Source organism: Salmo trutta, chromosome 8 (assembly GCF_901001165.1).
Source record: "Salmo trutta chromosome 8, fSalTru1.1, whole genome shotgun sequence".
Lineage (NCBI taxonomy): Eukaryota > Metazoa > Chordata > Actinopteri > Salmoniformes > Salmonidae > Salmo > Salmo trutta.
In genome coordinates, this window is record NC_042964.1 from 12,433,389 (window position 1) to 12,447,933 (window position 14,545).

Sequence of the window (14,545 nt, forward strand, 5' to 3'; positions counted from 1 at the left end):
GAACATATACAATACACAATGACTAATAGGAGTCTCAGATGTACGAAAGCAAAAGCATCAACCACTTCCTTCTTTAACTTAAAGGATTATGCAAAACGCATCATACTGTGACACTTTCTGTATTTTGAAAGTTCTACAGTGCATTTGGAAAGTATTCAGACCCCTTGACTTTTTTTCACATTTTGTTACATTACAGCCTTATTTAAAACCGATTACATAGTTTTTTCCCTCATCAACCTACACACAATACCCCAGAATGACGAAGCAAAAACAGGTTTCAATTTTTTTTGTGCAAATTTGGGCTCTGTCAGGTTGGATGGGTATCTCTCTGTACTTTGCTCCGTTCATCTTTCCCTCGATCCTGACTAATCTCCCAGTCCCTGCCTCTGAAAAACATCCATACAGCATGATGCTGTCGGTGCCAGGTTTGCTCAAGACGTGAAGCTTGGCATTTAGGCCAAAGAGTTCAATCTTGGTTTCATCAGACCAGAGAATCTTGATTCTCATGGTCTGAGAGTCTTTAGGGGCCTTCTGGCAAACCCCAAGCGGGCTGACATGTGCCTTTTACTGAGGAGTGGCTTTCGTCTGGCCACTCTACCATAAATGCCTGATTGGTGGAGTGCTGCAGAGATGGTTGTCTGTCTGGAAGAGTTCCTCCACAGAGGAACTCTGGAGCTCTGTCCGGTTCTTGGTCACCTCCCTGACTAAGGCCCTTCTCCTCTGATTGCTCAGTTTGGCCAGATGGCCCGCTCTAGGAAGAGTCTTGGTGGTTCCAAGTTTCTTCCATTTAAGAATGATAGAGGCCACTGTTTTCTTGGGGACCTTCAATGCTGCATACATTTTTTGGTACCCTTCCCCAGATCTGTCCTTGACACAATCCTGTCTCAGAGCTCTTTGTACAATTCCTTTGACCTCATGGCTTGTTTTTTGCTCTGAGATGCACTGTCAACTGTGGGACCTTATATAATAACGTGTGTGCCTTTCCAAATCATGTCCAATCAATTGAATTTACCACAGGTGGACTCTAATCAAGTTGGAACATCTCAAGGATGATCAATGAAAACAGGATCCACCTGAGCTCAATTTTGACTCTCATAGCGAAGGGTCTGAATACTTATGTAAATAAATTAAAAAAAATATTGATATACATTTGCAAAAAACAACAACAGTTTTCGCTTTGTCAGTATGCGGTATTGTATGTAGATTGATGGGGATTTGTTTTAATTTAATTAATTTTAGAATAAGGCTGTAACGTAACAAAATGTGGAAAAAGGGAAGGGGTCTGAATACTTTCCGAATGCACTGTATATCTTAAACTTGATTGTTGACATGCAAAACATTTTGGGACTGTTTCAACAATGGACTAATGAAACAAATACCAAAAGATAGTTTTTGAGTGGTATTTTCCTTTAATATTCTTAGAACAGGTGAAACACTTACTTCAATACTGAAATATCCTCTGTCGACGTAGTCGCCCAAGAAAAGGTAGCGCGTGCTAGCCGGTGACCCTCCTACTTCAAACAGCTTCATCAGGTCAAAGAACTGGCCATGGATGTCTCCACAAACTACAGGAAACACACAGAGGAGGAAATAGTCAGAAACAAACAAAGACGTCATACAACTCAACTTTCACATTCTAAACATTTTCTTTGTCTTCTTTAAATGTGCAGCCTTTCTGTGTGGTAAAAAAATATGAATATTAATTTTAATATCCATTTCTTATTACACTTTTGTTTGTGGTATCATAATTCATGTACATAGACCCAGGACAAAAAGAGGGCATTGTGACAATTGTTCCTCCTAATACATAAATACCATCATGACATTTATCATGATCATAAACCATCCTCCGAAGCCAAGTGGCACAATAGCTTTTATTTACGGGGGCAATTATGTGTTAATATATACCCAGTTCCAATACACAATGCAACTGCTACACTCACATAACAAACAGAAAGGTTTAAACTGAAAGCATGTTTCATTCAATTAGCCTGGAGAGGATTTGCAAGTGCGAAGTGTCTTGTGTTTCTGTACTGTATGTCGCCAGCCAATTGAACTTGGGCCAACTGGTACAAAAATGTGTTGTCTCGCCTGCATCCCTTCACAATACATGCATCATGCATAAAACATGTGAACTGAGACACTATGTGTTGTATTACACTGTGAGTTTTGCTTTGCATAAACAATGTAAGCAGGCCGAGGGCAGAATCCCACTCGAGAGACCCTCTGACCAATAACTAGCCTGCACCACAAATCAACATGACCAAACCAACTATTATATTCTACTTTTTACATCATCTATTAGCATGAGAGATATGACTTTGTCAGACCAAATATGTTGTTTCAAGAATGGGTCTTTTTTTCTAGACAAAGGCAACACCTTCCCAAAATGTTGAACCCTACTCAAACCAAGAAGGACCACTGTAATGTAAAGGGAGATGCAGCAAGACTGGCTATCAACAAACATGGGGACAAATAAGGTCCATACTATTTCTGTTACAGTGGATTTTAGAGTGGCCTAACATTTTACGTCACAGTAAAATTCTTATTGTATGATTAGTATGAGAGTCAGTCTTCAATAACCCAATTTTGAATTTGCCATTTTATTCTTACAAGCATCTATGGAAACACTGATGTGCATTGATATCCCATTGATGTACATTGATATCCCATTATTAGCGAGGTGGTATCATGAGATAACATGAAAAATGTATCAATAAAGCTGTCCTTCAGCCATAGATCCTGTCAAAAACATTCTCAGACTCTGAGTGGCATCTTTAGTAGAATAGAATGTCTCACAATGACATGCGTCACTTCCCTGTGCTTTCTGCTCATAGAACACCACTCACTGAAATCTATGAAAGGAACGTCATTTGTACAGCCTATTATTGCTAAGGAACAAAATTCTGCTATTATTATGTTATTATGGAGGAACAAAATGTATCCCAATGCCTGTATAGTTCTCAACACTACAGTGTTGTTGTTGTCCGCAATTGTATGGCAATGTGCATTATCGAAAATGTTCTGTACACTCCACTCCCTCCCCTCCTTCATAACAGAGGGACTTTGGCACATTTCTTTCCTTTGACGTTAGTCACATCCCCACCCCACCTATCCATTAATCACTACAGTCAACAACCTAACATGACCCACATTGTGACTGGGCTGACTCAATCTCTCCATGAAATCAGGGATTACCATTTGCCACTCAGTGAAATAGGATCGGTTTTCCCATTGCCCCTCTGACCCCGTTCACCACTGCTCCCCAGAGAGCCAAGGAGCCACAGGCCACAGAGCCTTCAGACATTTGTCACCCGCTGGCCACACACTGTAATCGCTGGTACTGCGATTAAAGAACCCAGACCAGTCCTACCTAGTCCTAGTCATTTCTTTGCAATGCAGTGACCCGTGTTGAATGTCACATCCAGCTGCAAGTCAGAACCTTCATGACCAGCCAATCAGAGTCTATATTATTATACAAAGAATTCCCTGATTGATTTGATCAAAACATGTTTGTTTTTTATTCTGAGTGTGTGTGCTATTCACAAATATTGGTAGATAATTCCCTCTCCATTTTTCTAACCTTACATTTCAGTGAGGAAATGTTCAACAACATTAACATTCATGTTAACAATTGATACACTGATACTCAGTAGCAAAAGATAACGTCAGCCAACTACTCTGGCTCAAACACAGTTGCTAAAGCACTGATAGGCCTACTAATTTGGTCCCTGGCAATGAATATCAACACCATCCTTTGCAAACGCTATCCACTTATTTGTTTACATGTGTCTTTAAGCCTGTATCTAATGACAGAGAGTAAACTCGTAGCAATATCTTGAAGACAGTTCCAATTATCATATGTTGGATGACTGCAGTGGAAAGTAATTAGCTCGAGTTACAAGCCCCTCGAGACACGAGGAAGAGAAGAGAGAATCTGTTCTTCGCATATGCATTCTAAACTCTCATTTTGTAATTTTGTCTTTGAAGAATCCCACTCTTTTCAAATGGTTTCATTTCTGGATTTAGACTTAGGTTTAGACTCAAAGGGTTCTCATTTCTAATGTGCTCCCTTCCCCTCCCAAAATCAACTGTTGGTTGGGTCACACTATATTTGGATAGTCTGGATAGTCCACCTGCAGATCTACAGATGGTCATACAATCAACAAACTATCTGTTGATAAGCAACTGCTTGCTAAAGTTACATTTAGGGTTAGAATAAGGGTTATGGCTATAATTCAGTTTAGGATAAGGATTAAGGTTAGGGTTAAAGCTAGGGTTAGCAGATAGTTAGTTGAAATGTTACTGATAGTCTGTAGATCATCTACAGATGGACTATCCAAAGTGTTACGTAGGTTACAAAGTGTTACCGTAGGTTACAAATGATATTCCATTCAAATAGTCTATTCATGCTGTCTGAGAAGCAGCTCATTGTGCAAAGTGGATGTTCATTCTCGCTTACTACAAAAAAAATGTGGATATTTGTAAGGAATTATAGAAAGTAAAAATCCCTCTCATTCATAGCTTATTGGTCTCTGGGGGGTTTTCAGCCAGCACGGTAGAGACCACGATCACCATTATATTGCATTTTGTAACCTACAGCTCTATTGTAAGCAATATTATAACTGTAAATCAATGCAAGCAAAGTCTATATGATGGACTTGCGATAGCACATACTAAAGAATCAAAACCTTGTCTGGTGAATTACTGGTTAGTTTCGGGTCAATGAAGAATGAATGTACACCAGAACAAAACCAGCCAGGTCCCCAGCGATACAAGTCAGTATTCAACGTCGTGGAATGACATGGAAACTGGCCACAAGGGGCAAGAGTGAGCGCTGTTACCTTCAAGTAGGTTTCGATTTTGCTAGGGTGCTGTGGATGGGCGTAAGCGTCGGCAAGGGTTGCATGTTCGAATCCAGCGATAGAACATTTGTATTTGTTAAAATTTCGTACTTAATGCCTAAACTCAACCTTAAACACTTCGAAATTTGCCGTTTGGAAGAACATCCAAATTTGATGTTTGAGAAACATGGACAAACGTCTAATTCTGACGTGAGACTGAGACCTAGTTGCAGCCCAAATATTGTTCGGTCAAAAAAGCTGGGATACAGTCTATTCAAATGTCTTATTCAACATCACACTGTTACAAGACATAACATGAGAATAACAAACAATCCAAGAACACAAGGAACATGACGAAGCAACAAACGGTTCCACTAAACGCTCCAGCCCTAGGGATGTGCTCGCGCTCGCTCTCGCTCTGTGTGTGGCTGGATCTGGACAAAACCCACCTATATGTTTCTCTGTGATAACGCCATGGTGACAGAAGTGGCCGTGGGGTCACACTGGAATAGAGTGACCTGGGGGTCAAGAAGACGATATGATGCATGGCCAGCCAAGCCAGGCCGCGGTGAGTTCTAATCAGCGGTGCACACTGGACACACTGGATAGTAGGCAGTAAGGCCGTATTCATATCAGATACAATGGCTTTCCTCTGGCCTTTGTTATAACACAGCACACACATGCAGGCAAGCACATCCAGACGCATGCACGGACACAGGCAATCACCAGTCACGACAAGGCCCACATAAGATGAGCAGGTGGGAGTACATTATCTCAAGTGAGATGGATGGTGAGAACAAAATCTATCGCCCCGCGCTACTGTGCGAGACTGATCAAAACCATATCGCCAGTCAGGCGGCAGCAGCTAGTATGTGTGTGGGTGGCTGACTTACACAAGCCAGCTCTGCCCGATAACCTACACAGGCCACTCCAGAGGCAAGCTCATTGAGTTGGTGAGATCTGCCGAGTTCAAGCCCGGAGTGAAATAGTAGTGCATATTGGAGTGCAGCTTGCAAATCCGTTCCATATTCATATGTTGTATGTGACAGACCGGGATGTGAAGGTCTGGGAGATGAAGCCTCTTTTCTCTCGTTGGTTGTAAAGCTAAGTCATTAGTGCAGTGTGTTTCTGGAAAAGCAGAACGTAGCTACAGGTTGTGCTGAATGGTACAGCGGTGAGCTGTGTCGGGAGCATTTTGGGCCTGATGGACACAGCCAGGAAGTGTGTGTTGGTCGCCCAAGACACATCACATAGACAGAAGAGATGGGAGAATGAGGTGCAGAATGAATGAGTGAGTGAGAGAAACAATGGCTTCTTTTCAACAGAAAATCTGGCCTTGTGAGGCACTCAGTGTGTGTGTATCATTGCCGGAGAACAGGACTGTTGAGTAGGAGAGGGGTGGGTGTAGAAGTGTCTCATCTTAACTCCTACCCCCTGGCTCTACAGGCTGATTCACAACCAACACGCCACCAAGCCTTTTCTCTGACTCGCCATTCTACTTCACAACCAATCACATACAACTGATTTCTCTGGAAGATAACAATGATGAATTGCAGCTCCAGGCTTTTTTTCTTTACTATCGAATGAGAGATATGGATTGCATACTATCTGCAGAGAATGAGATAGGGGCCACACATACAGCATTATGGAGCTATCAAGCCTATTCTATGAGCACAATCAAAAAAACACAATCATAGAATGACAGAATTAAAAGGAACAACCACAATGGCATGATGACACCAACTTGTGTGCTATGACAAAAGTGACGTTCTCAACTGATCTGCTACCACTGTGATTTAAAGTGGAACTGACAAAATATGACACCATAGAATGTGGATGACATATAGTAAGGCATTTGTGAAAATTCTATAGCAACAGCTGGAAAGCTTCAGTGCGTTAGGTCAATTAATAGACACTGCAGTAAATAAAACCAAATAAAAACGTATGTCCTGTCCAGCACTGGAGTCTGCGCAGACCGGTACGCCATAGCCAATCAGAGCTACAGTTGGCCTATACGCACATAAGCCACACACGGGCCTGCCATCATTCGCTTTTAACTGGACTGTGTGTTTACAGGCAGCAGTGCGACTTTAGAGCATGAGAACGCATTCGCCAAAAAAATACACCTTAATGCATTTCTGCAAATACCACGGGAGTCCTCTTACATTTGGGAACTTCACAATCCTATTGATCAAACAACCATGAAAAGGTAGGCTCTCTTCCCCTCAGTTGCCAATGCATATCATCAACAACTAATGCTAGCCAGAGCGGGATGAGCTCAAATCTAACGAGGGAACATCGGATAAACCCTCTCAAACTTGTTCAACTAGTTGGCAGTCAAAATTTCACTGATAAACAATGGGGAATAGTAGCCTGCACGTCCTCCTGCAGCTTGCCTGCCGATGCATGTTTGTCCCAACCCACGTTTTGACAATTGAATGGGAACTTGCCTGCACGCCCAACACATTTGATTGACAACTAAGAGATATGCTAACTGTGGATAACACTCGTTCAAGTTCAGCGTTGCTAGCTAGCAAAGCGATTCACATTTCTTGCTAGTTCACCAAATGAAACCTGCAGCATCTCTAGCTGTAGCCAACGAAAAACGATGAGGGGGGAAAAGTTGGTCACTCACCCACCCCTCCAATGACATCCTCCTAGCTAGCTAACGGTAGGCTCCTAGCTATCCTCCTAGCTAGCTAGGCTCCTTGTTTTTAGTTTGCTAAATAAATAGACGGCTACATAAATATACTGAACAAAAATGTAAACGCAACATTTTTAAAGATTTTACTGAGTTACAGTTTATATAAGGAAATCAGTCAATTGAAAAATTAATTAGGCCCTAATCTATGGATTTCACATGTCTGGGAATACAGATATGCATCTCTTGGTCACAGATACCTTAAAAAATCTGGTGTGAACACCATTCGTTTCCTGCAGTGCGACTCATCTCCTTCACATAGAGTTGATCAGGCTGTTGATTGTGGCCTGTGGAATATTGTCCCACTCCTCTTCAAAGGCTGTGCGAAGTTTCTGGATATTACCGGGAACTGCAACACGCTGTTGTACACGTCAATTCAACCATCCCAAACATGCTCAATGAGTGACATGTCTGGTGAGTATGCAGGCCATGGAAGAACTGGGGACATTTTCAGCTTCCAGGAATTGTGTACAGATCCTTGCGACATTATCATTCTGAAACATGAGGTGATTGCGACGGATGAACAGCACGACGGTGGGCCGGATCTCGCCACGGTATCTCAAATTGCCATCGATAAAATGCAATTGTGATCGTTGTCCGGAGTTTATGCCTGCCCATGCCATAACCACACCGCCACCATGGGGCACTCTGTTCACAGCGTTGACATAAGCAAACCGCTCGCCCAAATAACGCCATACGGCTGTGTTTGTGTGGCAGGTTTGACATACAGCCAAATTCTCTAAAACAACGTTGGAGGCAGCTTATGCTAGAGAAATTAACATTCAGTTATCTGGCAACTGCTCTGGTGGATATTGCTGCAGTCAGCATGCCAATTGCATGCTCCCTCAAAACTTGACATCTGTGGCATTGTGTTATGTGACAAAATTTGATGTGCAAATTTTAGAGTGGCCTTTTATTGTCCCCAGCACAAGGTGCACCTGTGTAATGATCATGCTGTTTAATCAGCTTCTTTAAATGCCACAACTGTCAGGTGGATGGATTATCTTGGCAAATGTTCACTAATAGGGATGTAAACAAATGTGTGCACAAAATTTGTGAGAAATAAGTTAGTTCGCATGGAACATTTCTGGGATCTTTTATTTCAGCTCATGAAACATGGGACCAACACTTTACATTATATTTTTGTTCAGTGTAGATACACTAGCCCAGGGCTGTCAATCTCAAACAGCACACGGACCATCTTAAAAAAACACAATGAATTCTCGGGCCAGACATTTTTTTTTACAACTGCTACCCAAACTGGCCTTTTTTTTATTAAGAAAATACAGCCCTTTATAATGTCCACATACGTACATAGGATGCTGTATATATCATTTTAACGTATTAAACAATAGAATATTTGTCCAACTTTTACTGCTATGCTTGCAGAGGTGCATAATATGCTGCAACCCTTACTCATTCAAGGTTATTTATTTATTTATTTTTATTATTCTACATTGTAGAATAATTGTGAAGACATCAAAACTATGAAATCATGTAGTAACCAAAAAAAGTGTTAAACAAATCAAAATATATTTTATATTTGAGATTCTTTAAAGTTGCCACCCTTTGCCTTGATGACAGCTTTGCACACTCTAGGCATTCTCTCAACCAGCTTCATGAGGTAGTCACCTGGAATGTATTGCAATTAACAGGTGTGCCTTGTTAAAAGTGAATTTGTGGAATTTCTTTCCTTCTTAATGCGTTTGAGCCAAACAGTTGTGTTGTGACAAGGAAGAGGAGTATACAGAAGATAGCCCTATTTGGTAAAAGAGCAAGTCCATATTATGGCAAGAACAGCTCAAATAAGCAAAGAGAAATGACTGTCCATCATTACATTTACATTACATTTTAGTCATTTAGCAGACACTCTTATCCAGAGCGACTTACAGTAGTGAATGCATACATTTCATAAAAAAATGTCTCCGTACTGGGGGACCATCATTATTTTAAGACATGAAGGTCAGTCAATACGGAACATTTCAAGAACTGAACGTTTCTTCAAGTGCAGTCGCAAAAAACATTGAGCTCTATGATGAAACTGTCTCTCATGAGGAACACCACAGGAATGGAAGACCCAGAGTTACCTCTGCTGCAGAGGATAAGTTCATTAGAGGTACCAACCTCAGAAATTGCAGCCCAAATAAATGCTTCAGAGTTCAAGTAACAGATATATCTCAACATCAACTGCTCAGAGGAAACTGTGTGAATAAGGCTTTCATGGTCGAATTTCTGCAAAGAAACCACTCCTAAAGGACACCAATAATAAGAAGACACTTGCTTGGGCCAAGAAACACGAGCAATGGACATTAGACCGGTAGAAATTTGTCCTTTTGGTCTGGATTTCAAATTTGAGATTTTAGGTTCCAACCGCCATGTCTTTGTGAGACGCGGTGTGGGTGAATGGATGATCTCCGCATGTGTAGTTCCCACCGTGAAGCATGGAGGAGGAGGTGTGATGGTGTGGGTGAATGGATGATCTCCGCATGTGTAGTTCCCACCGTGAAGCATAGAGGAGGAGGTGTGATGGTGCTTTGCTTGTGACACTGTCTGTGATTTATTTAGAATTCAAGGCACACTTAACCAGCATGGCTACCACAGCATTCTGCAGTGATATGCAGTCACATCTGGTTTGGGCTTAGTGGGACTATCACTGTTTTTCAACAGGACAATGACCCAACACAGGCTGTGTAAGGGCTATTTTACCAAGGAGAGTGATGAGTGCTGCATCAGGTGACCTGGCCTCCACAATCCCCCGACCTCAACCAAATTGAGATGGTTTGGGATGAGTCAGACCGCAGAGTGATGGAAAAGCAGCCAACAAGTGCTCAGCATATGTGGGAACTCTCAAGACTGTTGGAAAAGCATTCCAGGTGAAGCTGGTTGAGAGAATGCCAAGAGTGTGCAAAGCTGTCAAAGGCAACGGGGTAGCTATTTGAAGAATCTTAAATAAAATGTATTTTGATTTGTTTAACACTTTTTTGCTTACTACATGATTCCATATGTTATCAGTTTTGATGTCTTCACTATTATTCTTCAATGTAGAAAATAGTAAAAATAAAGAAAAACCCTTGAATGAGTAGGTGTTCTAAAACCTTTGACCGGTAGTGAATATATATCTTTTGCACTGTATGGATCACCGGTGCGGTTGAATGCAACATTGCTGTAAGGTGCACTCAAAATATATTATGCTACTGCTCAAATGTTGCGGTAATAGGCCTAGACGTTTCTGTTTTACATGGTGTTTGTTGCAGGTTTTGTTTTTTGGTTATAAATGGTCAAGCTTTAAAAACCGACTGCAACATTTTAGTAGTCTAGCTCAGACTGTGGCATGTGTCTGTACGCTTTCTCTCCGCTGTTACCGGGACACACGAAAGCAGCGCAATTGAAGTTGAATTCAACAATGTGAGCGCATCTGGCTGTACTTCGTTAAAGTAGCTGACTCAAATGTTGACTCATTTATACTCACTTTTGTGTCCTATTCGGCCCATGGGCCTTGTGTTTGACACATGTGCACTAGCCTATTAGCCACGTTATGACTGACTTGTGATCATTACCCTTGCTAGTTTGATTGTATTGACATTCCGAGCCTTAGTTATAGTTGTCCGTTTTGAAACTGTAACTGCATTCTGAATGGGTTGTGGCAGCAAACAATGTACAAGGCCAGCTGAGATTTACAACCTGACAGCAATATTTTTGGACTACCAAGAAATGTATTGTTAGTCCAAAATGATGACCTGGCGGCAGGTAGCCTAGTGGTTAGAGCGTTGGACTAGTAACCGAAAGGTTGCAAGATCGAATCCCCGAGCTGACAAGGTAAAAATCTGTTAACGGCTGTTAACCCACTGTTCCTAGGGTATCATTGAAAATAAGAATTTGTTCTTAACTGACTTGCCTAGTTAAATAAAGGTAAAATAAAAAATTGGTAAGTTATATGAATCATGCATTGAACTGCATCCATCTATTCTGCCAACAATGCCATTCATGGAATTTTGAGTATCAATATTCAATATTCGCGACGTTGTGCACAATATTTTACTGAATGTTTTTGGAATGTTATTATCCTAATGTTATATAAAAACCCTAGCTTATGTACCGGTTTGCTGGGATGGCAATGTAAGATCATGGTTTTGAGCATCATGTAAGTAGCTGCGTCTACCAGCCCGTCAGCCGTACCCAAGCTAATGCCTTGGCTTTAGCTTAAAGGGCTAACACATCTTTCCTGTGCACCAGAGACCCGGATTCAAACCCAGCCAGTCACATTTACATTAGCCAGGGCCAAACGGTAGAATAATGATTTCTGGTGCGGGTACTAGAGAGACAGAGAATATCTGATGATGTGTTTCCTTGAAGGCTGCACAATAGTAGCCTTGTAAGTACCAGACTGATTACCGTAATTTCCGGACTATAAGCCGCTACTTTTGTCCCAGGCTTTGAACCTCGCGGCTTAAACAATGACGCGGCTAATATATGGATTTTTCCCGCTTTCAAAAAATAAAAATAAAAAATAAAAAAAACACATTCTGTGACGTGCTCAGTTTTTTGGTGGCATGAAGCTTTCATTTGACCAATGAAATTGCCGTACGGGTTAAGGTCAAACAACTTTTTTGTTTACTGTTTAGATTAAATCGAGCGCGCTCAAACTTCCCATCATTCTGATTACGGTAGTCATTTTGTCACCCTCATCATGGCAAAGACACGGAGAAATGCATATGATGCAGCTTTCAAGTTGAAGGCGATTGATCTGGCTGTTGGAAAAGGAAATAGAGCTGCTGCACGGGAGCTTGGTCTGGAGCAATGACTTTCTTGGTAGGCTAGTACCGTAAGTACCGTACTGCTAATTTTTTATTTTTTGTTACAAGCCGTGTTTCGTTAAAGCCGGTAAAGTTAATTTGTTTCAATGTACCAGTAGGCACCTGCGGCTTATAGACATGTGCGGCTTATTTATGTTCAAAATAAGATATATTTTTTTTAATTCAGTGGGTGCGGCTTATATTCAGGTGCGCTCAATAGTCCGGAAATTACGGTACTGCTGAATGTAAGCTCGCGAGACTTCCAGATGGTTGTACGATGTTAGCACAATAGAGTCTAAAACAAAACATATAAATGAGATGGATGAAGGCCATTTATCTTTGGACTCTTCCTGGAAGTGCTCCATTGCCATTAGTTCCTAGGACTGGCCCTCTGCCTCTTATTAAACCAATATCAAAGAAGCTCATTAAGAAGTCTAATTGGGGTATTACTGAGACACTTGACTTAAGGGAGTGAAAGAGAACAATAGGTTTACATCTATACATATGGACCAGCACATCTCCTGACCATTTCTTATCAAAGTGTCAGAAATCACCCAAAAAGGACAGGTCATATAAAAATGACAAATGATTCAACAAAAACGACAAACTTACACTAAACCTTAGGAGATAAAAATCCACTAACAAATGTTTAGGAATCATATTGAAGTTCAATACATTTCAATGGCTCACACAATATGCTTTATGAAATATACCCTCTATTAATCTTCCTCGAGGGCCAAAACGTTGATCGTGTGTGTGTCAGAGTAATTGACCTTTTCAAGTCTGTATGTACCAGAAGGGCATTTGAACACATAGTGACGCCTTGGTTGGTCAGACTGAACGAGTTTAATTGACTCTTTGCCCTGTTCTTGTTATAGTGTTCTGGTGTTCGGCAGCAGAGCCCACGCACGTCCCTGAAAGCCCGGCGGTATCTGACGTACTCAGGGGATGTGGGAAAAGGTAGAAGGTTGGGTAAGGGCTCCCCAGAGAGAGGGAGGGAGGGATAACATCCAATCAAACCTGCATTGCAGTATTTAGGCTACACAGTTATTTTCCCCATGATACTGTAACATCACAGTATGACTTTGGGTACTGTAAAACTCAGCGACCACACAACCCAGATTATTGTGAAACAGACACAAATTACTTATTGCAGGCTGTCACGTTGTATGAAGGATTGAAGACAGGCGCAGGAATACGTAATAGGGGGTTTTAATACTCCACACAAAAATACAACATGCCATGAAAGGCACGGGGCTGAAGCCCAAAACAAACACGTATTTGTTGTCCTGAATCTGCGCAACTCTGCCAGGACCTAGGATCAAGGGAGACACTAAAGTGTTTTAGTACTATATCTCTTGACACAATGATGAAAATAATCATGGCCTCTAAAACTTCAAGCTGCATACTGGACCATATTCCAACTAAACTACTGAAAGAGCTGCTTCCTGTGCTTGGCCCTCCTATGTTGAACATAATAAATGGCTCTCTATCCACCGGATGTGTACCAAACTCACTAAAAGTGGCAGTAATAAAGCCTCTCTTGAAAAAGCCAAACCTTGACCCAGAAAATATTTTAAAAAACTATCGGCCTATATCGAATCTTCCATTCCTCTCAACATTTTTTCAAAAAGCTGTTGCGCAGCAACTCACTGCCTTCCTGAAGACAAACAATGTATACGAAATGCTTCAGTCTGGTTTTAGAGCCCATCATAGCACTGAGACTGCACTTGTGAAGGTGGTAAATGACCTTTTAATGGCGTCAGACCGAGGCTCTGCATCTGTCCTCGTGCTCCTAGACCTTAGTGCTGCGTTTGATACCATCGATCACCACATTCTTTTGGAGAGATTGGAAACCCAAATTGGTCTACACGGACAAGTTCTGGCCTGGTTTAGATCTTATCTGTCGGAAAGATATCAGTTTGTCTCTGTGAATGGTTTGTCCTCTGACAAATCAATTGTAAATTTCGGTGTTCCTCAAGGTTCCGTTTTAGGACCACTATTGTTTTCACTATATATTTTACCTCTTGGGGATGTCATTCGAAAACATGTTAACTTTCACTGCTATGCGGATGACACACAGCTGTACATTTCAATTAAATATGGTGAAGCCCAAAAATTGCCCTCGCTAGAAGCCTGTGTTTCAGACCATAAGGAAGTGGATGGCTGCAAACTTTCTACTTTTAAACTCGGACAAAACAGAGATA

At 41.4% G+C, this 14,545-nt stretch overlaps 1 protein-coding gene across 7 annotated transcripts in view; it reads right to left on the reverse strand.

The window, feature by feature from the left end:
• The window catches only part of LOC115198233 (serine/threonine-protein phosphatase 2B catalytic subunit alpha isoform), a 130,489-nt gene that overhangs the window by 49,306 nt on the left and 66,638 nt on the right, over nt 1–14,545 (reverse strand). For all 7 annotated transcript variants that reach the window (XM_029760018.1, XM_029760020.1, XM_029760017.1 and 4 more), the window contains exon 3: nt 1,441–1,565. In XM_029760018.1, the coding sequence (XP_029615878.1) occupies nt 1,441–1,565 (125 nt within the window). The remainder of the gene's footprint in view (nt 1–1,440; nt 1,566–14,545) is intronic.